The sequence below is a fragment of the Prionailurus viverrinus genome, chromosome D4 (genome assembly GCF_022837055.1).
Source record: "Prionailurus viverrinus isolate Anna chromosome D4, UM_Priviv_1.0, whole genome shotgun sequence".
NCBI classification, from domain to species: domain Eukaryota; kingdom Metazoa; phylum Chordata; class Mammalia; order Carnivora; family Felidae; genus Prionailurus; species Prionailurus viverrinus.
In genome coordinates, this window is record NC_062573.1 from 88510191 (window position 1) to 88534108 (window position 23918).

The window sequence follows — 23918 nt, forward strand, 5'->3', positions numbered from 1 at the left end:
AAGAGAAGCGACCCTCACCGTGGGCCCCGCCTTTCGGCACCCGCACTAGGAGAGAAGGATCCGGCAAAGGAACGGAGACCGAGCACGGGGAGTGTCAACAGGGCGCTGGGGAACGTAATCCCACGCCCCCCTCGCTAAACTCCCACCACAAAAGAAATTGCAATATCACACCCCACCCTGTGCCGGGTCCTGCTTCTGGAGGAAACGGGCAGTGTGGAGCCGGGGCCCGGACACCGCCGGGACACGGGGGAGCGTTACAAAAGCGCAGATGCCCAGGGTCCCCTCGGAACTAGCCGAATCGGAATCTCTGGGGTGGGTCTAAGAAGCTCGCGGCTAGTACAGCCCTGAATCCGGATGGTGGCTTCGTTGAGGAACCCGAACGGACTCTTCTCTCACTCGTAGGGACGGAGAAGGAACAAGGCTTTTAATGCGCTGGTGCCCGAGTGGGAGGATTTTTCTGTCAGTCTCGAGAAGCCATCTCCACACGGTCCGGGTAGCCACTCCACCCAGAAGTCCGAGAGGCACGCCCGCCCACACGCGTGCACGCACATGGGCAAACACGCACAGGCCCACGGCGCCCAGGATCCCGCGCTCGGTGGGTTGCCAAGAAACCGGGTCCCCGGGCTGAGCACAATCCCCAAGGGCCGCCCGGTGCCCTCCGGGTACAGTCACGGGGGCTCGCGGCCAGCGGTCTGCTGGCTGAGCTGTTGTCGGCTGCTGGTCACAGGTGGCAGGCGGCTTCCCAGACGATCTGGAAGGCCATGGAGGCACAGGGGAGCTGGGCCAGGGTGTAGGCCAGGGAGCGGGTGGGTGCCCGAAGCTTGCCCAGATAGGCCACGGTGTGCACCACGCGGCCCAGGAAGAAGACGAGAAAGTGCATCCGGGCGATGAAGGGGTCAGGCCCCAGGAACGAGTAAACGAAGCCCAGGAACAGGAAGGGGTAGATGGTCTCCATGTCATTCCGGTGGGCTCTGGGAAGGCAAGGGTGTGCGGTCAGCCGGGCGTCAGCAGGGAGAAGCTCGTGGAAGCCGGGGCCCTCTGCCCCGAAGGGCCCCACGCCCCTGGGGACCATCTCGGGGTGCCCGACTCGCGTCCGTTCGTGGCCGGGAGAAAGAGGTACCACGGAGGCAGAAGCGACAGCGACTCCAAGTCAGCTGCTGCCAGGACGTAAAACCCCACTTATGGGCCAGTGGCCGTGACAGGCAGCTAGCCGGGGTTTTCCTCCCGAGCCCTGGGGCTCCCCAGGACTTGGCCCCGGCCACGCACCCCACCGTCTTCCCTCGTGTGGCCTTGGACGCCAGCCGGGAACAGTGGGACTCAGAGGGGGTTGAGGGCCGGGGTGGAGCCTAGGTCTGACTCCCACCCGCGCCCTTTACCCCCCCCCCCCCGGGCAGGGCTTTTCGGGGCGGGGGGGGACACCCTCCTTCTGAACGCAGGTGCCTGGGCCCTCCCCAGGGGCATGGGCTAGAGCACACGTCTGAAACCCTTGCCTAACCGTCTTGTCCTGCCCCTAGATGTCGGCAAACCCTCCTGCCTCTTTCAGGGATAATAATAATAACAGAACAGCTGCCACTCACTGCCCCCCCCCCCCCGGTAAAGCTCTTCATTTCGTCTACGCTGTCCCGTATCTTTGTGTTTGTTTGTTCAAGACGGTCAAGCGCGTGAGCACGTGGGGTGGCGTGGGGGGAGTGGAAGGGCTGAGTATAGCCCTGGCGTAAATAGATGACCGAGAAAGAAAACCCACCCGCGTCTGCTAAGAGTTGGGTCACATTTTCCATGACTCCCGCTAACGGACAGCTTCCTTGGGGAGAGGTGAGGAGGTCAAGTCTCATAAATTAGAGACTGAACCCGTGCCTGAGGCCATAGACGGTATGTTGGAAGAATAAACAGGAACCTAGTACCGGGGCTGGGACCTCCCCCGAGGACAAGGCCGCATGTGTGAGGCAGGGGGAACTCGGGGCGGGAAGCGAGGTGCGCCTTCCAGCTGGGACGCGTTCCACCAACGCTGTGCGCCCGCGGGCCGGGCCCGACCCAGCAGCTCCTGTGTGACAGACGGCCTGTAACACAGCCCTCCTCTTCCCTCCCACTTTCGAGCAGAGCCTTAGGCAAGGGCCCGGTGTGTGGCCTGACCTAGAGAATGGGGCTGGGCAGGGCACAGGAGAGGCCCTAACTCGGCTGCCCCGTGCTGCAGGGGTCTCTGCCGAGTGACCGGCGTGGGTGTGTTCAGGGGAGGAGATGTTTGCACCGAAGCCTGAATGATCAGGGATCACCGGTGCAGGGGAAGAACTTTCCAGGGAGCAGGAGGGGCAGGCGCAAAGGCCCTGGGGTGGGATTGAGCATAGGGTGTTGGAGGCACAGAAAAGTGACCCTGGAGCGTGTCTGGAGTGGGGTGGCATGAGAGGGAGCGAGGCAGGTTGAAAGCAGGAGGGGGGGGCTCGTGAAGGGGGGGCTTGGGGCCTGGAATTCAATCCGCGTGTGCAAAAGCCCCCTTTAACCCAGCGGGGCCTGGACCGTTCTTAGGTGAAACTCAGGACACAGCGGTTGGCATCTCTGCCCCCGTATCCCGAAGCCAACGTGAGCCCGCCTTCCCCTTTTCTCCCAAATCTCCACCGTGGGACCCAGCCTCGGGGAAAGCAGGTCTGCAGGAAGGCCCGGTCTCACCCAGTTGGGTGAGGCCCTGCTGCCTGCCTGTGCCTGAGAGCAAGTCGTAGGCCCTGGTCAGATCCTGGCCGTGGGAAAGAAGAAGAGGGAAACTAGGCTGGGCCCGCCCCGCCCCCCCGCTCCCTGATCAAGCAAGTCCTTTACCTCACTTGTGAGGGGACAGCAAGGCTTCCTCCAGACCCCTCTACCCTATGGAAATGGGGCTGTGCCCCCCAACACCCCCCCATTAGAGGGACACCCTTGGGAAACGTGCTTTATTCTTCTTATTCTTTAATGTTTATTTACTTATTTTAAGAGAGAGAGAGAGCAGGGGGAGGGGCAGAGAGAGAGAGGGAGCCACTGTCCGTGCAGAGCCCCACGTGGGGCTCCGTCCCATAGACCGTGAGATCATGACCTGAGCTGAGATCACGATGAACCGACTGAGCCACCCGGGCGCCCCTGGAAAGCTTACTTCACATGAAGTCAGTGATGGGGCGCCTGGATGGCTCAGTCAGTCACGTCCGACTTCGACTCAGGTCATGATCTCGCGGTTCGTGGGTTCGAGCCCCGCGTCGGGCTCTGTGCTGATGGCTCGGAGCCTGGAGCCTGCTTCGTTATTCTGTCTCTCCCTCCCTCTCTGCTCCTCACTCCACTCGTGCGCTCTCTCTCTCTCTCTCTCTCTCTCAAAAATAAATAAACATTAAATGAAGTCAGCGTGGCCCAGAAATCGGTCTGCCTCTCACAGCTGACCCACCCGGATGGGCCTTTCTGCCACACGCTCATCTGAACGTTTCAGGAAAAGCACCCACTAGTATGGGAAACCCATTCATCCGGATACTGTCCTTTAAAGCAGGTATTCGCATCGGACGAGTGAGTCCCTTTTTAGAGAGCTGACATTGGCCAAACCCCAAAGAGCCGACAAAGGGGAGCAGGGTGGAGAGGAGGGTGGGATGGGCAAGGTCCGTGGCAGGTGGGGACCCATTCTTCGGGGCAGAACTGAGAGGCGGGGAGGTGCAGCCCCTGCAGAAAACCAAGCCGTGGTCCTGAGCCCACCTCCCAGCTCCGGGCCTGACCGAGGGCCCCAAGGTTACCAGTGAGGGAGGAGAGGTGCCTGGGGGCTGAGAAAGCCCTGAGGCTCTGACCCTCAGCACCCCGCCCTCCACCCCACCCCCCACCCCCCACTGAGAGCTGGCCCAGCCCGTCCCTGTCCCTCCTCCCTCCGGTAGGGATCAAAGCGGGGGTTCCCCACGAAGCCGCAAGTGGTGCCGAGGACAGAGAGCTGTGGGGAAATCAAAGGTGAGGCAAGAAAACTCATTCCCTTCCCGGGGGGGGGGGGGGCCCGGATGTGAACTGACAGACGTGGAGGGAGTCACGTACCGGAGAGACGTGGTTGGGCAAAACGTGTCATTCCAATAACAGCCACTTTTTAACATAAAAGTCACCCAAAGCAAATCCCCGCCAGACCGGACTTGCTGGGCTTCCTGCCGCACTGGGCCGCCCCTCCCCCCCCCCCCCCCACATTGCAACACCGGCTGCATGACAGCAGGTGATGGGCGGGGAGAAGGTCTGCGAGTAGCCCCAGGCAGCTGGCAGGGACGTCCGTCCTCATCCCGGGCCCTCCCCGCTGCCCACACTGGCCATGCCAGGGCCCCTGCTGCTCAATGTCAAGGGCAGGGATAAAGCGGGGCAAAACCGCGTTCCTACAGAGCCCACGGTCCTGGGCTCAACTGCGTGGCCTCGGCAAGCCTGCTCTGCCTCCAGAGATAACAGCACCCTCCCCGGGGGAGGCTGTTGGGGGGCCCGGCGGGTTGGCAGCTATCGACAAGGTGCTTAGGACCCCACTGGTGCCCCGATGCACCTGCCGTCTTCCTCCTCTCCCTCGCCACCATCGCCGGCCTGGTCTGGGGCACGACCCTGAACGCTAATCTCGCCCTCTCGGGTTTGCCAGCCTCTCCTGCCTCGGCCGGGTGAATGAAACCCGGTGTAGAGCCGCAGAGAGGAGGGCCGGGCATGAGCCCGCGGTTCGGCGTGCCTCTAACCTGCTCCCTGGCCTCGGTTCACCGTCCACAACATCGAAGGGACTTCTAGGACTGCGATTGGGGGACCAATCTCCGGACAAACCGGTTCAGTCGGATTCAGGCTGCGTGTTCCGAGTAGTCAGAAACCTCACCAAGCATGGGCCCCGTGCCCGTCTGCCTCCCTTGGGGCCACTCGGAGACTCCCTCCCTGAGGTTTCCCACACACGGACTCGGGATTTGGCCCAAAGACACCTGAGCAGGAGGCTGGGGTTGGTGTCATGAAGCAAGGTGGCCGGGTTTCATCATTTCCCTGGAAATCCGGCTCCTGACCTCTCCCAGAGCCGGGCTCACGTTCGTTTTGGCTCTGGCGTGTGGCTAATCTGCAAGGCAGATTTATCCTCCAAGAACCTAGACCTAAGTGCTTTCCTGTTTGGGCAGGAGGGTGACCCTGACTGCACCATAAACTCTGGTCTAATATTTAACTAACTTCTGCTTCCAGGGCATGTCCCCCTCAGGTTCCAGCAAGTTCTCCAGCAGGGGATGACGGGACGTGTGATCTTCTGAGCCCTGCACCTTCACGGTTCCACGACGTTCTGTGAAGGCAGGAGGTGGAGGAGACCCCGGGGGACCAGGAACCCCCAGACCTGCCGTGGTAAGTCTCCAATAAGTACCAGTATGTCGCACGTCCCCTCCACCGATAAACACTTGCCAAATGGACATAAAACGTTATTTGGTAAGAGGTGCTCAAAAAGGGTTGAACTGGGACGCCTGGGTGGCTCAGTCGGTGGAGCGTCCGACTTCGGCTCAGGTCATGATCTCGCGGTCCGTGGGTTCGAGCCCCGCCTCGGGCTCTGTGCTGACGGCTCGGAGGCTGGAGCCTGCTTCGGATTCCGTGTCTCCCTCTCTCTCTGCCCCTCCCCCACTCACGCTCTGTCTCTCCGTCTCTCAAAAATAAACATTTTTTAAAAAGCGCTGAATCGAACTCCAGCCGTTGGAGCATCGCCACTATCGAGAGAGGGTCATTTCGATCGGAAGAAGAAAGTGTACTGGGTACGTAGAAACGTTTGGGCACCACACGGGTCTGTTATCTCTCCTTGGCTTGGTTACAGCCAGTAAAAAATAAACCAAAGTGCTCGTCGGCTCACGTAACTGCTCCTGTGCCACAAGAAAGCTTCGCTACGTAGGACGCGTGTACCCTGTGAAAAGCCAAGTAAACCCCCTCGGTGGCTGCGGTGAGCCAGCCCAGGCTATCCACGGTCACGGCTGCCTCGACTGCTCAGGCCCAGGAGAGTCAAGCCAACCAAGGGGGTGGGCGGGATAAGGGTCACCGGTATGGACACGGGTATCGGTACGGCTTTTGTCCACTTGTTCACTACGTGTCCGGTGGATGGATGGATGGATGGACGGATGGACGGATGGATGGACCTCATAGGAAGAACTACATACCGTAGTTATATTAGAAACGCTAGAACAGCACAGGATTTCACTTCCTACCTTACACATCTCTGTCATTCTTAAAAACCACAAGTATGCATATTATTTTCAACGGGCAAGAAAACGAAGAGAAAAAAAACGCTCTCCTCGAAGAAAAGAATCTCGTATTTACACTCCAGTGTCCCACCCATTTCTGCCCGCGGTGCATGGGATGCCCTGGGAACTACGGGAGAGTTTGTCTCCTGTGTCCCCCTGTGCAGCTGCCCGTCCTTCCGCTTGTCCCTCAACTCCGCTGGCAGTCCCTGTCCCCTGCAAGTGCTGCCTCCTCCCTCTCCAGCCCACCGGGGTCAGCCAGGGGAGAGCCAACTGCCAAAACCACAACATTCAGATCAGGAACATGAAATCAACCCACATCTAGTCTCCGATGGGATTTTACACAGCTATTTTTTTTTTTTTCCATTTTCCCCCATGTTTTTATTATTTTTATTTTTGAGAGAGACAGAGTGTGAGCAGAGTGGGGGGCAGGGAGACCCAGAGTCCGAAGCGGGCGCCAGGCTCCGAGCCGTCAGCCCAGAGCCCGACGCGGGGCTCGAACTCACGGACCGCGAGATCGTGACCTGAGCTGAAGTCGGACGCTCAGCCGACGGAGCCACCCCGGCGCCCCATTTTACACGGCTATTCTTAAAGAATCAGGTTTTGAGTAGCATTTACCCACACGGAAAATGCTCACCAAATAACGTTCACGGAAAAAGAAATACCAGAACCCCACCCCGGGCACACAGTGCACACGGGATTTTCTGGGAAACATCTACAAAGAGGAGTTGGGTGAACACCGTGTTAGAGGTTAGCGGGGGTTAGAGTCGGGACCGGTCTCCCTTTGCCCTCCGTGTGTTTGCAGTGCGACCCAGGTCGTCGGCGATCGTCAGCAGTTCTGACTTTCATAATGAGAAAAATTGTTTTTGATCGACTGGGGGGTTGCTCGGCAGAGGGAGTGACGTTCAGCTTCACTCCGAACGAAAGAAATGCAAAATAAAACCCAAACGTGGCATAAATGTTCACCCATCCCACTGGCAGAATACCCATCCACGGTGGAGGCACTGGAGGCTCCTGGGCGGCTCAGCTGGTTAAACGTCAGACCTGTGCTCAGGTCCTGAGCTCAGGGTTCGTGAGTTCGAGCCCCGCGCGGGCTCTGTGCCGACGGCTCGGAGCCCAGAGCCTGCTTCCGATTCTGTGTCTCCCTCTCTCTCTGCCCCTCCCCGGCTCGCACTCTCAATCTCTCTCTCAAAAATAAATAAAAACATTTTAAAAAGAAAGAAAGACATGAAATCAATGAATAAATTAGAACTATCTGAGGGGCTCCGGAAGGCAGGAGACCTCGGTCCTCTGGGTGCCCCCCCCCCCGGCCCTGGTGCTCAGAGCGGAGCCTCGGGGGGCAGACCGTGGCCAGGCTGGGGCCCAACAGTACTTGCCTGAGGCAGCGATCTACGTCCTGGTCACTCCGGCAGTACTGGAGGCCTCCGTGTCTCAGGGCATCCTCGGGGTTGGCAAAAGCCTGGAATACGTCAGCGAGAGTTACTGGCCTAGCCCCCTCCACGTGCCAAGTGCTGGCACTCGCCATGACCAAGGCTGCTATGGGCTGAACGTGTGCCCCGCGGATTCGTATGCTGAAAGCTGACCTCCGAGGTGATGGTGTTGGGGGGCGGGGGCGGGGGGTCCTCTGGGGTGATTAGGTCAGGAGGGTAGAGCCCTTGGGAATGGGATTAGTGCCTTTCGAAACGAGACCCCAGAGAGCTCCTTCACCGTCCTGCCACTGGAGGATACAGCCGGAAGACGGCCAACTTGTGAACCAGGAAGTGGGCGGAATCTCCAGGCACCTTGCTTCCAGAATGGTGAGAAAGAAGTCTGCTGTTTACAAGCCCCGCCCCCACCCCCACCCCCCAGTCCAGGCCCCGTGTGCCCCCGACACTGTTATAGCAGCCGGAACAGACGAGGGCAAAGGCCCTCATGTCCTGGCTTGTGGGAAGCTCACAGTCTGATGGGGAAATGGCCTACGAACCACGGAAGACCAGGTGGTGAGTGTTAAACAAAGAGAAGACAAGGTGGGCCTTGAGAATGTTTCCAGGAGACCTGATCAAGCCTGAGGGTCAGAGGCGGCTTCTCTGAGGCAGGGGCATTCAAGCTAAGCTTTGAAGGAGGCAACAACATGAACCCGATGAGGGCGGGCTGGAGAAAGAGCATTGAAGACATCCAGGAAAGCATGTGCAAAGGCCCTGGGGTCAGAAGACGATGGGGGTGCTTGAAGAACAGAAGCCTAGCGTGGCTGGAATATAGAGAGCGAGGGGACAGAGGCCCAAGATGAAGTTGCTAGGGTCCCGAGGGCACTCTAAGACTTTGGACTTTGAACAAAGAGCAGTGAGAGGGTTTTTGACGGTTCCACAAAGACTAGCTGCCCATTTCTTCGCTTCCCTGAGCCTCAGCTCCCTCATCCGTGAACTCTGGATCAAGCGGAGCTCATTTCCTGCGCGAAGAGTGAAGGGGAGGACTGGAGAGGCCTCCGCCCAATGCCGGGCACTGGGAGCACCGGCATGGGGAAGGTGCTCGACGAATAGTCTGCGGACAGCAGAAACTTCAGGTCACGTTTCCGTCACCGGAGGCCCACGTCCAGCGCTCACCAGCCCCACAGCAAACACGAATCTCAGCAGCACGCTTTCTGGATTGCTCACCCAATGACAAATACTGCCGCCTCTGACTCATGAGCCCTGGTGACCCCTGTCCCCAAGCTCTGGTGCGTCCCACCTGTCCCACGCCTGAGGCCCGTCAGGGTCAGGATCAGAGCCCCCACACCCAGAATTCCTCTCCACTGGCCCTGCACTCGTAGAATCGCCAATCCCGATGGGCCGGCACAGAGCCCGTGGACCCATGACTCCCTTCAAAGGGTCCTAGGGCCGGGTCCGAGGGGTGGCTCGTTCCTAAAGACAGAACTGGAACACAAGCCCGCCGGGCCGGGAGCCGGTCGTAGGGCAGACCGAGGAACCGCTGTCGTCCGAAGCTAGAATTGCTACCTTTAATTGGGACAAGGGGGCAGGCCGTTGGATGCACTCCCGGGACCGAGCTGTGGTTGCGGCCTTCGAGTGATTTCCAGTTGTTCGTACGTAATGAGAAGTCACGCTTGCTCTGCGCCAGGTGCCGAACTCGCCCGGCTCGAGCGTGACTATTCCCTGCTTTACAGATGAGGAAACGGCTCCCAGACTCGCCCCAGGGGCAAAGGGTGGACGAGTCAGAGCCCTTATCTGTCACCTGCCCGGGGAAGTGGCTTCCAGGCTCCTTCCTGGCATGGGAGGGAAACTCACAGCCGGTAAGGAGCCTCTGGGGGACAGCCCCAGGGAAGGTTTCTTTCTGGCACTCTCCACCCACCAGAGAGAAAGGCACTCTCGGGTTTCCCTCCTTCTATCCCTGAATTCACATTGAAGAGGGAGGCTCCGGACCCCTGCGCTTTGCTGTTGAGAACTCTATCCCCGTCCCCGCCCCCTCCGGACAGGTTGTGGGGCCGGACAGCCCCATTCAAACCCTGCTGCGTGGCCTCACAGGTGTCCTCTCCCGGAAGACAAGGTGAACGTGGCTCCCACCTATTAAACGCTCAGCTCCAAGGAAGGACTTAATGGCTGAATGCACCTGTCCCTGCTGGGTTCCCCGTATCCCGCTTCCAGGACCGGGGTGAGGCAGGGAGGAGGCAGGGGTCATCCGGGTGCCTGTGTCTGCGCCTCTGGGCTTAAAGCCGTCCCGCCTTCACCCCTGCCCGCGCCTATGCCAGGGGCTGAGTCCGACTCCCCAGCAAGACCCCCACTCCTGGGTGTCCACACCCAACGTGATGCCAGAGCTAACCTTGCCTTGCCTTTGAACTGGACAAAGGCGGACAAAGGGGCCACAGTTTCTGGAAACGAGTCCTGTACTGAAAAACAGGACAGCCGGCCGGCTTGGCCCAAAACTTCTCTGACTCTGGTCGTGTCCAATGCGAGCCGAGCTGTTCTGAATGGGCCGTCCCCCCCACCCAGGCTCCGATCTTAGCCTCTTTGTTGTTTTGGCTCCGGGGACTTGGGATCGGTGGGGTGGCGGGGGGAAGGGCGGGGGGAATTCCTCCTTGAAAATTCCAGTGGAGCCCAGGCCGGCCGAGACCTGGCCTCTGGACGCTGCCGTGCGTTCGGAAGCCCCCTCGCCAATGAATTGGGAATTTCCACTTAAAATTCCTGGGGTTCCTGCGTCGCCGGTTCCCACTCCACCCAAATATCCGATCTCCTGTGCTGGGAAGCTGCCAGGTCTGATGGAGGCATTCTTGCTGTCTCATTCCATCCTCCGGGACCTGCTTCTCTCTGAGACACCCAACAGAGCTCAGCAGCACCCGGCGTGCCAGAACTTACCTGGCAACACGGCGGGGTGAGTAAATGCTCTTACAACAGAGGACAAGAAGGTGCGGGTCCTGCCATCCCAAAGGTCTCCAGGGCCCTCACATTCTGGCCCTGAGAATACCTCGGCCAAGTTTCCCATCCCTGCAGTTCCCCAGCAGGGCCGGGGCCGGGGAAGGCAGGGGGGGGGGGGTGCTCCAGGGGAGCATACCTTCTTCCGAAGCCTCACTTGGCCCGTGATGATGGCCACCACGTACATCTTGATGACCAGCAGCGTGCTGCAGAGCAGGAAGGCCGGCAGCGCCTGGCCTCTCACCAACGCCAGGACAGGGGCAGGCATCTCCATGGGCAGGCGGGAGCTCTGGGGCAGGCGGCCGCAGCAGGCGCGTGTGGCTGTGTCTCTACGAGCTGGAGGAGGCGGGGAGAGCCCGCCAGGAGGCCTGTCTGCACACAGCACACGCCCACTCTCAGCGGCCAGATGCTGGGGGAGGCGCAGGGCTGAGCTGTGTCCCCTGTTCAGCCTCCGGCCCCAGACACCCCTCCCCTGGCAAATCCTTAAACGCGTTCTGGTCTGTCTCCTCATCTGTAACATGGGGGCGTCCGGCAGGGCCTGCCTTCTGGGAGGGTGTGTGTGTGTGTGTGTGTGTGTGTGACAAAGACAGACGCCTGGCGGGACATCCGCAGGTGGCCGACAGCTCTGGTATCTGTCCCCGCGGGTCAGGACGGGTGTCGGGCAGGAGAACTGGGCCATCCGTCCCCACCCTCAGCCTGGACGCTTGAACCACAGTCGTAGCTACCTTGACGTGACTCTGATTTTTTTTTTTTTTTTAAGTTTAGTTATTGATTTTGAGAGAGCGAGCGAGTGCCGAGAAGGAGCAGGCTGGAGCAGAGCGAGAGGGAGAGAGAATCCCGACGTGAGCTGTCCGCTCGGGGCCCGACGCGAGCTCCATCCATCCCATGACCTGAGCTGGCACGGAGAGTCGGACATCAGCAGAGGCAGGAATCTTTTGCCTTTAGTTTCACCGACACTGCTCGCTTTGCTCGGGGGTCCCCTGGGGAGGGGGGTGAGAGGGAAACCTCAGTGTCCTGTGCCTTCTCTGCCCTGGCGCCTGCCCCGAAGGGACCGCGGTGTCCGTCTGGGCTGTGCCCCCAAAGCAGCAGAGACCAAGAGAAAAGACTGGCCAGAGGGCAGAGACACTGGCCATGTGCTCCGGAGCCCGACTCAGCTGACCTTGAGTCCCAGAGCCAGCCCTTGGCGACTGCAGCCGTGTGGTCTCGGGCGAGCAGGTTCCTCCTCCGAATCCTTGTCTTCAACGAAAGGGAGTCGTGTCTAATTATTAAACACCGGGCACCTAGGAAGCCCTCATCTGTATGAGCTTCTGAGCCTCAGTTTCCTCCTCCTCCTCCAAATGGGGGTAACGCTTGGCTTGCCAGGAGGGAGGCTCTTGGAAGCGCACTTGCTTGCTGCTGGAGCGGGGAGTGGGTAGGGGGTGGGGGTCGATCGCTTGTCCCTTTGCTATGCGCCAAGCCTTCCTTCATCCGGACAAAAGATGTGCTTGGAAGCCGACACCCGTGTTTCTGGGACATGGGGCTGCCAGCCGGGGTCGTCCCAGACCCACACGATACATGGCGAGTCACGATCAGGGACGGGACAGAGGACGCAGGGGACGTCCCGCATTGTACGTTATCTCTGCCTGGGTGTTTGAGGCAAGGAGTCGTGCGAGCTTGCTCCCTGCCGACGCCGGCCCTTCTCGCCCCTGGAGCGCAGAAACCAGTGGGAGCAGCTGTCTTCTTGCCAAGTTCAGTTGGGGCTTTGGGCTCCGGTGTCTGCACCACCCCCGGAATCGTGGACCAGACACAGCCCAGGAGGGGACCCTGGGCGGCCGCCCATCCTTGGCGCGGGCGGCCGCGCGCTCGGCCCTGCTTGGGCTTCTGGAACGAGACAGAAACCTCACCAGCAGAGGCTAGAGAAACCGGCGTGGGCAAAGGGCGGATTGTTACCCGCCGTCACCTGGAGCCGAAAATAAGAGGGACTTCGTGGGGAAGCCCTGCGGGCTGATGACTTCACGGTAGGAATCTTTTCCTCCACGTCTGCGGGAACGAACCAGCCGAGCCAGGGCCTGGCAGACGGGACGAGGTCTCCTCTGATTTCCGGCCAAGAATTTCCCTAAAGCCTCCCTCGGCCTGGGGAAGCTGCGGTTTTGTTCTTGGTGGTGGTGGTGAGGGTGGTGACGCTTCTCTCGGAGCTCAGGTTCTTTGCCTGCAAAAGACGTGCCCCTGCCTCGCGGGAGGTGGGGGGGGACTAGAGCAGCGCCTGCCTGAAAATGAAGGCAAGACGCAACCCCCCGGGGGAGGGGGGTGGGGGGCCCAGGAGGAGGCGTCCTGGGGGTCAGAAATGTGTTTACATCACCGCTGGGTGGTGGTCACACCGGTGAATCTAGATGTAAAAATTCCCTGAGATGTATCTTAAGTGGTGACTTTGCTGGGTTAAACACACACACACACACACACACACACGCACACGCACACGCACATGCACGCACGCAAGAATTCTCTGGTCACGGTGAGCAAAGAGGGGCTGCTTTGTCCGAGCCCCCATGTGGCTTCTTCCAGCTGGCCCTCCTCGGCATTTCCTGAGGATCAGAGACCCAGCTCTTGGGCCGGTTCATTGTCTGTGACTTCAGAGGAGCTTGAGAGAGAGGAGGAAGCAGCCCCACCCCTGCCGCTGGTTCCTGACCTCGTGAGAGGCGCCGGGACGTTCTCCAGCCAGGGGATGGAAGAGAAAGAACTGTGGCTCAAGCGACCGGAGTCAGATTTCTATTGCACCGTAGTCGTCCCGGCTGGCGTCGGCCACGTCTCCCCACCCTTGAGAAGGGGTGCCGTGCGAACGCACGGATTAGCCGGCGCTTTCCGATGGCGCTGCGTGCGGGCCCTGCTGGGGCAGAAGCTTCCCGCTCCACTCCCCTCCCCCCTGCTCCAGGTGGGACCCCTGAACTCCTCGCAGAATGAACAAGACCATGAAGGGCTGTCGAACCACCGCGTCCTCCTAACTAACCCTGGGAAAGCACAGCTTTCCTTTCAGGGACCGTAGGGACTGTAATGCTGGTGGGGCAGCCAATCCCAGTACTCCCCTTCTTGGGAACGGGGTGGGCCATGTGACCCAGGGAAGCCAATCCCAATGGTCCCGGCAGCTGCCAGAGCCAATCAGAGGCTTCCCTGGGAGTTTATATTGTGGCCTCCCCCTCCGGAGACCCCCGTTGGCTCTAAGGCTGAGGCTTGGGGCCTCAGCGGCCTGAAGCTGCATGGAACTATCCCCCCCCCCGCCCCGCCTTCCCCACGTGGAGGGGGCCTGTATTCTGGGGGTAACAAGGCCCCAACCTCTGACTCACCCGGGCCTGGGAGTCTTAAGAGTTTCCTTCTTTGCTTAAACAAAACATCAGTCAAATCACATTTGTCTTTGGCTCCAAACTGCGGTGGCTCCCGTCTTGCTCAGAGTAAAAGCCAAAGTTTGGACAGTGGCCCACGGCCCCGTCCCATCTGGCCTCCATCCGGTTCTCTCTGGATTCCTCCCCCACTCGCTCGGTCAGCCTAGCCACTCCGTCCTTGCTCCCGGCCTTCACCCTGGCGGGGGCCTCTGCCTGGAAGTCTCTTCCCCTGGACATGGGCTGTGTTGACACTTCACCTTCAAGTCTTTGCTCAGGTGTCGCCTCCTCCACCCCAGCTCCCCACCCCGCTCCCACCACCGCGTTAATCCACTGCACAGCCCGCCCCACCCCCACCCGAGCCACTTCTGATGACATTTTGCTGCCTGTGCTTTCTCTGTTGTTTCCACGGCCCATTTCATTCAATGACACGCCATACAATTTATTTCTTGTCCTTACTGTCTAACACCCGGATTCCTGGGGGGAAGGGGGGGGGGGTCTCAGTCCTGTTTGCTGATGAGCCACAAGCACCGGTCCCGTGCCTGACATATAGACCCAACTGTAATTCACTGAATTGATTTAAGCTCACTTGATTGGGATTTCTTTCTTTATAAATAAAGGAGTCTAGACCCGGGTAACTGAAGAGCTCCAGAGTTTGGTTCAGGGTCCTGACTCCTGCCCGCCTACTTCCTGGAATGCCCTGGGGGAGCCTGGCTGCCTCTCCTGACAGGCACAGAGCCAGGGAAGAAGCCTAGGTCAGCAGCTGACGTTTACTCATAAGGATAAATGGGGACGATCAGGCTGCTTCCTGGGCTCTCAAGGCCAGCCTGACCCCTCAGCCCATTCCTGAGATAGCCAAGACGGCCTTGAAGGATGATGCCATTCTGCTTAAGGACGACAGTCAGATAGGGTGGCGGCCAGAGGATCAATCACTGGGCAATGCTCTCAGACCCAACCTTGGCCGAATCACAGACGCCATCGTATTTAACCCTCCTGAGGGAGATAGGACTATTAGACCCATTTTAGAGATGTGGGGCCTGAGGCCCAGATTGGCGGTTATAGTCACCCCGGGTCTCACAGCTGGGCTTGGATCCAGGGGGATGTTCTTGCCACCGACGCTTTGCTGTTCTAGCTGCGGGGCTGTGGGCTGTGGCCCAGGGGAACCGGTCAGCACCTTAAGAGGCAGCGATCTGTAACGCGTAAGGGAAGGTTCCTCTCCTCTCCGGAGGCTTCCCCAAGTCAGGAACCTCCCGGGGGGCTCTTCCCCTCTTGGGAGTGAGGATGAAAGCAAGGTTGCTCAGCTGTAAAGCCCGGCGGCTTCACCCACACAGTGGAGTATTGTTCAGCCTTAAGACGGACGAACTTACTAACACCTGCTACAAGGTGGATGAACCCGGAAGGCATCGTGCCAAGAGCCAGAAACACGAAAGACTGCATATCATGTGATTCTGTTTATAAGAAATGTCCAGAATGGGCAAATCCCTAGAGACAGAAAGCGGATCGGTGGCTGCCAGGGTGTAGACGGAGGCCGAATAGGAACGACCATTTAACGCGCACCGGGCTTTCTTCCGGAAGGGCGGGAAAGTTCTAGAGACGATGATGATGGCTGCACTACAGCGTGAACGTACTTAGTGCCACTGACCTGTACATTTCAAGATGGTTACTTTTTTTTTTTTAGTTTTTTTTTTTTTTTTTTTTTTTTTGAGAGAAAGACAGGGCTCGAGCAGGGGAGAGGCGGAGAAAGGGGGAGAGAGAATCCCAAGCAGGGTCCAGGCTCAGCGCGGAGCCCGACCGCGGGGCTCCATCCCGCGACCCTGGGATCATGACGGGAGCCGAAATCAAGAGTCAACCGACCCCGCCAGACAAGCGTCCCCCACACGGATTCATTGTACGTTGGAAAGAAAAAGGGGAGAAGAAAACCTGGGCTGCTGGCCTCTTCGCGGCTGTACACACGGCACCCGGTGTGGCGTCTGCACAGAGCTGGGCTTCGCAGGTATTTGTCGGGAGACGGGCCACCTGAACGTGTGCCTGACACACTGCGCGTTCCCGGGCCGTCCCGTTCTCCTGTCGCCGCAGAGAGGAGCACACGTGGGGCCCTTCACGCTCCGACCAAGTGCCGCCCTTGATGGAGCCCATCTGTTGGCCCCTGACCGCGGGCCTCAGATCCGGTTACTGATGCGCAGAGCTGCGGTCAGGCAGGAGCATTTCCTGGATGCTTTGGGGGGGGGGGGGGGAGGACGGCACACAGCTGACAGGAGAGGCGGATGGGGGAGGAGGGAGGGGAGGAAATGTTCGTCTCAGCACGAATCCCTGCCAAGACCTTTGCAGAGAAGGGGCAGTCCTCCGGGCAGAGGCTCCGGGATCAGGCCGCAGCCAAGACCCTCCCGTGACCAGGCTGGGGACGCGTCCAGCCAGCGCCCACGCACGCGCACCGCCCCCGGATGCTGTCTCCCCAGGGGCATTTCCCGTGTCCGGCTCTCAGACGCAGCAGGAAGCCTCTTCCTAGGAGGCCCTGGAAGGGAGTTTTGCATTCCTGGGATCCCAGTTCAGCCAGCGATGGCTCAGGGGACAGCGGGCCGGGGCTTTCAAACACAGCGATGATGGGAACCCTCCGGCTTTCCGGTGGTCCCCAGGACCCCGAACTTCCTCAGTTTCACAAGAAGTGCCACCGGGTTTCCCCCGGGGGCCTTTGTCACAAGGACAACACTATTTTATGGCTGCAGGGCACACGCATGCTCCCTTCTCCTCGCCACAGGCCTTGGGAATTGGAGGACACCACCAGGTCAGCCCTAAGTCTCCTCTTCCAGGCAAAACACACACAGCCCCAGTCGGCTCATCCTCGGACGCCGCGTTTTCCCAGCCGCCGCGACCTAGTTTGTAAAGGTCCCTCAGAGACCAGAGGGGGACCGCCACCCCTCGCTGGAGACCCCTCACTGCTGCAAGCACAGGACGAGTTGTGACTCCAAGCAGGTCTGGCCACAGAATCAGTGGGGCCCCGCGCAAAATGAAAACGCAAAGTCCCTTTTCAAACGTTATCGGGAGTTTCAGGCTGCTGACAGTGGGCTGGTGAGTCGGCCCCACGGGCCCCCGTGTGGCTGCATGAACTGGCCCTGATTCCGTGCTCAGGGTCATTCAACATGAGCTGAGTAAGGAAGTCGGGTCCGAATCAAAGCCAGAGAAAGGATAACACGAGAGCTCGATAGAACATTTCATCACCTCTGCCCAATGAAAACGATGCCAACGTTCCAGTATCAGTAACAACATGAACAACATTTTATCATAAATAACGACACAAACAACAACGACACTTGCATAGGGGCGCCCGGCTGGCTCAGCCGGTAGAGCGTGCGGCTCTTGATCTTGGGGCCATGAGTTCGAGCCCCACGCTGGGCGGAGAGATTACTTCAAAAGAAAAGAAAAAAGAAAACATTGTACAGTGTTGTTCACGATGTGCCTGGGGGAATGTTAACCTGACCTTCGACATCCTGTTGAGGTAGGTACTATGACTATACCCACTCTACAGATGAGAAAACTCAGACACAGAGCAGTCGAGTAACTCACTCGGTTTCGTAACTAACAAGTGGTCTCGTCACAGCATTTTGGAGGAAGCCCTCACAACGACATTCACCTCCAGTTTCCAGAGAAGGTTCCTGAAGCGCCTGGGAGGGAGCAACCATAGCAAAGAGATCGCGACTGGAGGGCTCAAACCCAGGATCACACGGCCACAGAGCCCACGCCCTTTGTAGTTCAACCTCTACCCTTCGGTAGCCCACATAACAGGTCTGTAGTGTGTTAAATAGTGTCCTCCGAACAAAAAAAAATATGAGTCCTAACCTACAGTATTTGTGAATGTGATCTTAGGAGAGATGTATAGACACGGAACTCAGTCTGAGTCCAATGATCCGTGTCCCTGTAAGGGAAAGCGGAGGGAGATTCAGACACACGGAGGAAAAGGCCAGGTGAAGCGGGAGGCAGAGATCGGAGCGATGTGGGACAAGCCGGGGGAGGCCGAGGCTTGCCAGAAGCCACCAGAAGACAGCCACGAGATGCGTTTCCCCCTCGGAGCCTCCAGAAGGAACCAACCCAGTCAACGCCTTGACTTCAGATCTCCAGGACTAGGAGAGGATCCTTTTCTGTTGCTTTAAGCCAAACAGTCTGTGGTCATTAGGTATTGCAGCTCTAATCACTCATACAGTGCCTTCTTGTGTTTTTATTTGATTGATTTTATGTTTATTTCTGAGAGAGAGAGAGAGAGAGAGAGAGAGCGCGTGTGCGCGGGGGAGAGAGAGGGGCAGAGGGAAAGAGAGAATCTCAAGCAGGCTTCCAACGCGGGGCTCGATCCCACGGCCCCGGGATCGTCACCTGAGCTGAAATCAAGATCGGACGCTCAACTGACTGAGCCACCCGGGCGCTCCGCCTTCTTGTGTTTTCAGAGGTGCTCGTGTGTCTACAGAACAAGCACACGTAGCCCTGGTTGGATCTCCAGAGAGCGCTGTCCAGCAGAAACCTAACCCACATGCCGAGCGCAAGCCACACGTGGAACCTGACATTTGCGAGTCACCGTGTCGGGGCGCCTGGGTGGCTCAGTCTGTTAAGCGTCCGACTTTGGCTCGGGTCGTGATCGCCCGGTCCGTGAGTTCGAGCCCCGCATTGCGTGAGCTCAAGTCCCACTTCGGGCGAGCTCGAGCCCCAACTCTGGGCTCTGCACTCTGCACTCTCTCTCCCTCTGACCCTCGCTCATGCGTGCGCTCTCTCTCTCTCTAAAATAAAAAAAAAATTTTTTTTTTCTTGTAGCCATGTTAAAAAAAAATGTATCAGGTGGAACTGATTTCTATAATCGTATGAGTTCCCTGTGGCCACTGTAACAAATTACCCGGAACTTGGTGACTTAGAAGAATAGGAATTTAGTCTTTCACGATTCTGGAGGCCAGAAGTCTGACACCAAGGCGTTGGCAGGGTTTTGCTCCCTGCCACAGCGTCCAGGAGAATCTGTCCCTTGCCTCTTCTGGCTCCTGGTGATGCTGGGATTCCTTGGCTTGTGGCCACCTCTCTCCAGACTGCTGTCTCCTCTTCTCCACGTGTCTGTGTAAATCTCCCTCCGTCTCTCACTGATCAAGATACGTGTGATCGCATTCGGGGTTTACCTGGGTAATCCCAGGGTAATCTCCCCATCTCGAGATCTTTAACTGTGTCACAATTGCAAAGAAGGACCCCTTTTCCCAAAAGGCAACACGGGTTCCAGGAATAGGAACTGATATCTTTGGAATATTATGCGGCATAGTATAATAATGTATTTGATTTAACCTAATATATCCGGGTGCCTGGGCGGCTCAGTCAATTAAGCACCTGACTCTTGATTTCAGCTCAGGTCATCATCCACAGTTGGTGAGAGCGAGCCCCGAGTCAGGCTCTCTGCCCTGACAGTGTGGGGCCTACTTGGGATTCTCTCTCTCTGCCCTTCCCTGCTCGTGTGCTCTTTCTCTCTCTCTCTCTCTCTCAAAATAAATAAATAAACTTTAAAAAAGGATATTTTAACTTAATGCATCAAAAACACGGGCGCCTGGGTGGCGCAGTCGGTTGAGCGTCCGACTTCAGCCAGGTCACGATCTCGCGGTCCGTGAGTTCGAGCCCCGCGTCGGGCTCTGGGCTGATGGCTCAGAGCCTGGAGCCTGTTTCCGATTCTGTGTCTCCCTCTCTCTCTGCCCCTCCCCCGTTCGTGCTCTGTCTCTCTCTGTCCCAAAAATAAATAAACATTGAAAAAAAATTTAAAAAAAAAACATTATCACTTTCGGGGTGCCTGGGTGGCTCATTCGGTTAAGCATCCAGCTCCGGCTCAGGTCACGATCTCACAGCTCATGGGTTTGAGCCCCGCGTCGGGCTCTGTGCTGACACTTCTCTCTCTGCCCCTCCCCTGCTCACGCTCTGTCTCTCTCTCAAAACTAAATAAACATTCTAAAAGGTAATAATATTTAATAATTATGGTAATGATTTAAAAATATTATTACCTTTTAGAATGTGTATTTAGTCTTGAGAGAGAGAGAGACAGAGCGTGAGCAGGGGAGGGGCAGAGAGCAAGGGAGACACAGAATCCGAAGCAGGCTCTGGGCTCTGAGCCATCAGTACAGAGCCCGACGCGGGGCTCGAACCCACGAGCTGTGAGACCATGACCTGAGCTGAAGTCGGACACTTAACCGACTGAGCCACCCGGGCACTCCCCAAAATATGATCACTTTAACGTGTAGTTAGTATTTTTAAATTATTAGTGAGGTGCTTTACTTGTTCTCATATGAAGTCTTTAAAAACCAGTGTGAACTTCACAGTCATGAGACATCTCAGCTTGGACTCACCACGTTTTGGGAGATCAAAGGCCACATCTGGCCACTCTACATAAAGAGATGGGCTACTGTCACTGACCTCTCACTGTGCCGCAGAGTGGTCTAGGACCTTCGGGTTCTTTGATTGCTTCAAGACACGCGGCACAAAGGTCACAGGTGCGCTGAGAATCTCAGATGAGGTGTGGGCCTTTCTGTTCCGGTCTCAAGATCTGTGAATCAAAATGTCAACGCTGTCCTTGAGGTGTGTGCCCAAATCGTGGGCCGATTTCAAGCAAGCTGGACTTGAAGGTCAAGTCTGCAGAGCCCGATTTATTGCTGAGAGAGCAGTCAAGCTCCTCCTCCCACCTGTGATAACGATGCCAACCTCGGGGTTGAGTTTTTGCAGCTTGAAAACCGCTGATTTTCTGCGGCCACCTCATGTGTTAAATCTGCCTCTCTCCCTTTTGGAGAAGGGGACACTGAGGCCTGGATTGACCAAGTAGCCTGCCCACCGTGGCTCAGCGGTTGAGGAGCAGGAGGGAAACCCAAGCCCCGAACCACTGCCTCCTATCCGAGCGCCGTGCTTCCCCTCTCTGGGCCTCGCTTTCTCCATCTCTAAAACGGGTGTGATAATACACCTTCCATGGAGGATTACGGAGATAACCCAGGTGACACGTGACATTCTGCCTGGTGTTGATCGCAAACGGTCACCGCGGCTGGTGTGTTAACCGCTGAGCTTCAACCAGGCCTGAGTCATCCCCGAGGCAGCGCCCGGGGGGCTGGACAGATACGGAGTGTGAAGGTCCGGCCCTACCCCCCTGCCCCGTGAATCATCAGTCCAGGGCCGGTAGAGACGAGCAAGGAACTAATTACATCACAAGATAAGAACCCTTAGCGGTGGGTGCGTGTATCAGGGGAGAAGTACGGGGGGGGGGGGGGGGGGGGGAGAAAGGGGTGCTTCTGCTGGGTCCTCCGGGAACCTGATTAGCTGGTTGGAAGCCAGACGGTGTAGCGCACAAGGCCTAGAACGGGGGCCCTGCCCGAGCCCCTGTAAGAGGTCCCCCCTCTTCCCGCACACAAACACCGGCAGACGCAGCTCCACCCAGGCAGCCGACCCAGGCAATTCCGGGCTCTGATTGGACAGTGGGGAGCGCCTGAGCACAGGGCGGCCAATGGGAGGCTGGCCAACAGCCAATGAGCGCAGAGCGCGCTGAGCAGGTGCCTCGCAGGTGTGAACGCAAAATAGCCAGCGGGGGACGGAAAGGCGGACCTGGGCGCCGGAGGAGGCTGAGCTCAGCGGCCCCGGGGTGGGGTGGGGTGGGGTGGCTGTGAGTGGCCTGGGGAGAACCTCCGCGAATCCGAACCCGCTCCTGGTCGGCCCCGGAGGTCCTCACCTGCGTCCCAGCGCCCCTTGTACCGCGAACGTCCTCACCAGGAGCCCCTCTATCCCGGAACCCTCAAAGCAGCCCCGGCCTCGAGACAACGAAAGGAACCAGTTACCATTAACCGGGGGCTGGTCAGCGCAGGTCTGTCACCTGTTCTGCAGGGCGCTGGGGTCCCCACCGGAAGCCGAGGCCCCCACCCAAGGCCGCTTTGGACCTCGCCTGTTTTCGGGGTCCTGTAGGGTAAGACGACGTTTTCTGCGCAAGCCTCTCATTGCTTCCCTGTCCAGCTCCCCACCCCGCCCCAACCCTAACTCCACCACCATGAAGGCCTCCCTGCTGTCACCTTGTCCCGAGAGCCAAGTCGTCCCCCTCACGGAGGAGCACAGCATTGACCCAGACAAGCCCCTTGGCAGCCGGCAGCCACCCTCCTCACCGCGTGTTCCCTGCCAGCCGGTTCTCTGGGCACAGTTCTGACTGCATGGACACATCAAAGGCCACTAGGGCGGGGGAGGGAGTCACTGTGGAGCACGTCAGAGGCAGCAGCGGAGGGTAAGACACCATCTCGTACTCTGGGGAAGGGGCCAGGGCCCTGGGGTCAAGCAGGCACAAACCTGTCTGAGACAAACACAGACAAACATTCTCCCCTCCTGGGCAGGGCAGCTGCGAGAAAGAGCTTCAGCTGGCGTGGGGAACATAGCGGGGCAGTAAAACTTGGCGATCAAATAGCAATTCTTACCTAAGGAAATTCACGGAAACAGCTAACGTCACCTGCCAGACGCTGTGCCCGGCGCTTTATACATATTAGCTCAGTGTCTTCCCGCCACAAGCCCAGGAAGTGGGTCTATGATTATCCCCATTTTAAAGATGAGGACATTGAGGTTCAGAGAGGAGTGAATCCGTTTCTGTGCTAACCCACGGCGCCAGGTCCGTATGCATGACCCGGGTATGAAAGAACACCCTTCAGGGAGCCCAGGGGAGGACGGCTTGGCTGGGAAGGGGCTGCTGCCCACAGCAGGGTGTGGAGAGCCTTCAGGCTGATGTCCCGTGGGCCAGGCTGGGGGCTCTGATCTCCCCCGGGACCGCCACCTTTCAGTCTGGACTGTCCATCGCAGAACCGCAGGCAGGTAGCACATAATCGAGTGCTCAGCCCCGAGCACTGGGCTGGGGGCGGGGGGGGGGGGCGGTGTCCCGGAATTGTTCTGAACTTGGAGTCTGGAAAGGCCCAGATATGTCCCTTGCTGTCCCCACTACCCCCAGCACAAGCTGCAGCCAGGAACCCAGGTGATCCGGTTTGATTCTCCTGTCCCATCCTGGGGGCAGCAGTTTGTGGCCTCTGAGTTACACATTATCTTGGAGGGGGGAAAAAAAATGCTTCTTCCTCCTGGCTGGATGCCAGGTCTACACCCAGCTTTCAGTCATCCCCCCAGCTCTGCATAGACTGAGCCACACACCTAAGCTGTGCAAACGGGGGGAGGGGAGGGGACACATTGCTGGTGTCGGAGACGCGGAGGCGCCCTGGCCTTGGGAGTGGTTTGGAGCTGTCTCCGGGGCCAACTCTCCACCCCGTGACCTCTTGCCAACCCAGACCTGGAGTTCTGCTGAGACAACCTCAGCCCTCCCTCCCGCCTCTTACCCTGTCCCCAGGCGCGCCTCTGCCTGAGCTCATCGGTGATGACTTCAGAAATGTCACACCCAAGGCCTTGGCCAGCTTGAGATCTGAGGGGCTTCGGGCTCTTGCCGTCCCCTCCCTGTCTCTCTAGCATGACTCAGGCAGGGACAGGACCCAGGCTGTGGTAAGGCTCTCCATTTTTATGCAATCGCTTTCTTCACTCAAACCACAGGCCCTGCCGGGTCACCCCCCCCCCCCCCCACTTCGCCCGCCTTCCCCTGCCTCTCAGCCTTCTGACGCCAGGGTTCAGATGCCAAACAGATAGAGACCCTCGTCTCTGCTGAGGTCAAGGCCAGTCTTCTCTTCCGTCACATCCCCAGCTGCTCAGGGTTGGGGAGCAGTGCCCAAGGATAGGGGACCGGTGGGGGGCCGGTGCTGTTGCCCAGATGAGAGGTGATGGGGCCTGAGGAAAGCCAGAACACAGAACTGGTGAGCCTCCAGGACAAAGCTGGCTGTCAGGGGGAAGCAGGAAGACAGAATGCCGGTAGTGGTCCGAACGGTGGCTACCTCTGCGCAGAGGAGGGGTGTGGACTGGGATAGGACACGAGGGAACTTCTTGGGTGCTGAGAAATGTCTGTCTCCCTCTGGGCGGGTTTCATTAAAAAAAGGAAATAAAGGGGCGCCTGGGTGGCGCAG

General features: G+C 58.5%; 1 protein-coding gene across 2 annotated transcripts; it reads right to left on the reverse strand.

The window, feature by feature from the left end:
* Positions 1 to 405: 405 nt before the first annotated feature.
* On the reverse strand, positions 406 to 23372 carry PTGES (prostaglandin E synthase). 2 transcript variants are annotated; one of them, XM_047830929.1, is made up of 5 exons: positions 23247 to 23372; positions 20329 to 20458; positions 10704 to 10936; positions 7562 to 7644; positions 406 to 971 (listed from the first exon to the last, which is right to left on the reverse strand). In XM_047830929.1, the coding sequence occupies exons 3-5, from the start codon at positions 10836 to 10838 to the stop codon at positions 722 to 724; spliced, it is 468 nt and encodes a 155-aa protein (XP_047686885.1). In that variant the 5' UTR covers positions 10839 to 10936; positions 20329 to 20458; positions 23247 to 23372; the 3' UTR covers positions 406 to 721. The 2 variants fall into 2 exon arrangements, with proteins under 2 accessions (XP_047686885.1, XP_047686884.1); XM_047830928.1 differs by lacking the exons at positions 20329 to 20458; positions 23247 to 23372 and having other exon boundaries at positions 10704 to 11287.
* Positions 23373 to 23918: the final 546 nt, after the last annotated feature.

Bases quoted from the DNA above. Each gene is read 5' to 3' on its own strand.
- PTGES (XM_047830928.1), bottom strand. From the start codon at position 11,243: ATGGCCCAGTTCTCCTGCCCGACACCCGTCCTGACCCGCGGGGACAGA. The intron at 7,645-10,703 runs GTATGCTCCCCT...GACGTATTCCAG, and splicing joins AAGTGAGGCTTCGGAAGAAG to GCTTTTGCCAACCCCGAGGA. The intron at 972-7,561 runs GCAAGTACTGTT...TTGCCTTCCCAG, and splicing joins GACGTAGATCGCTGCCTCAG to AGCCCACCGGAATGACATGG.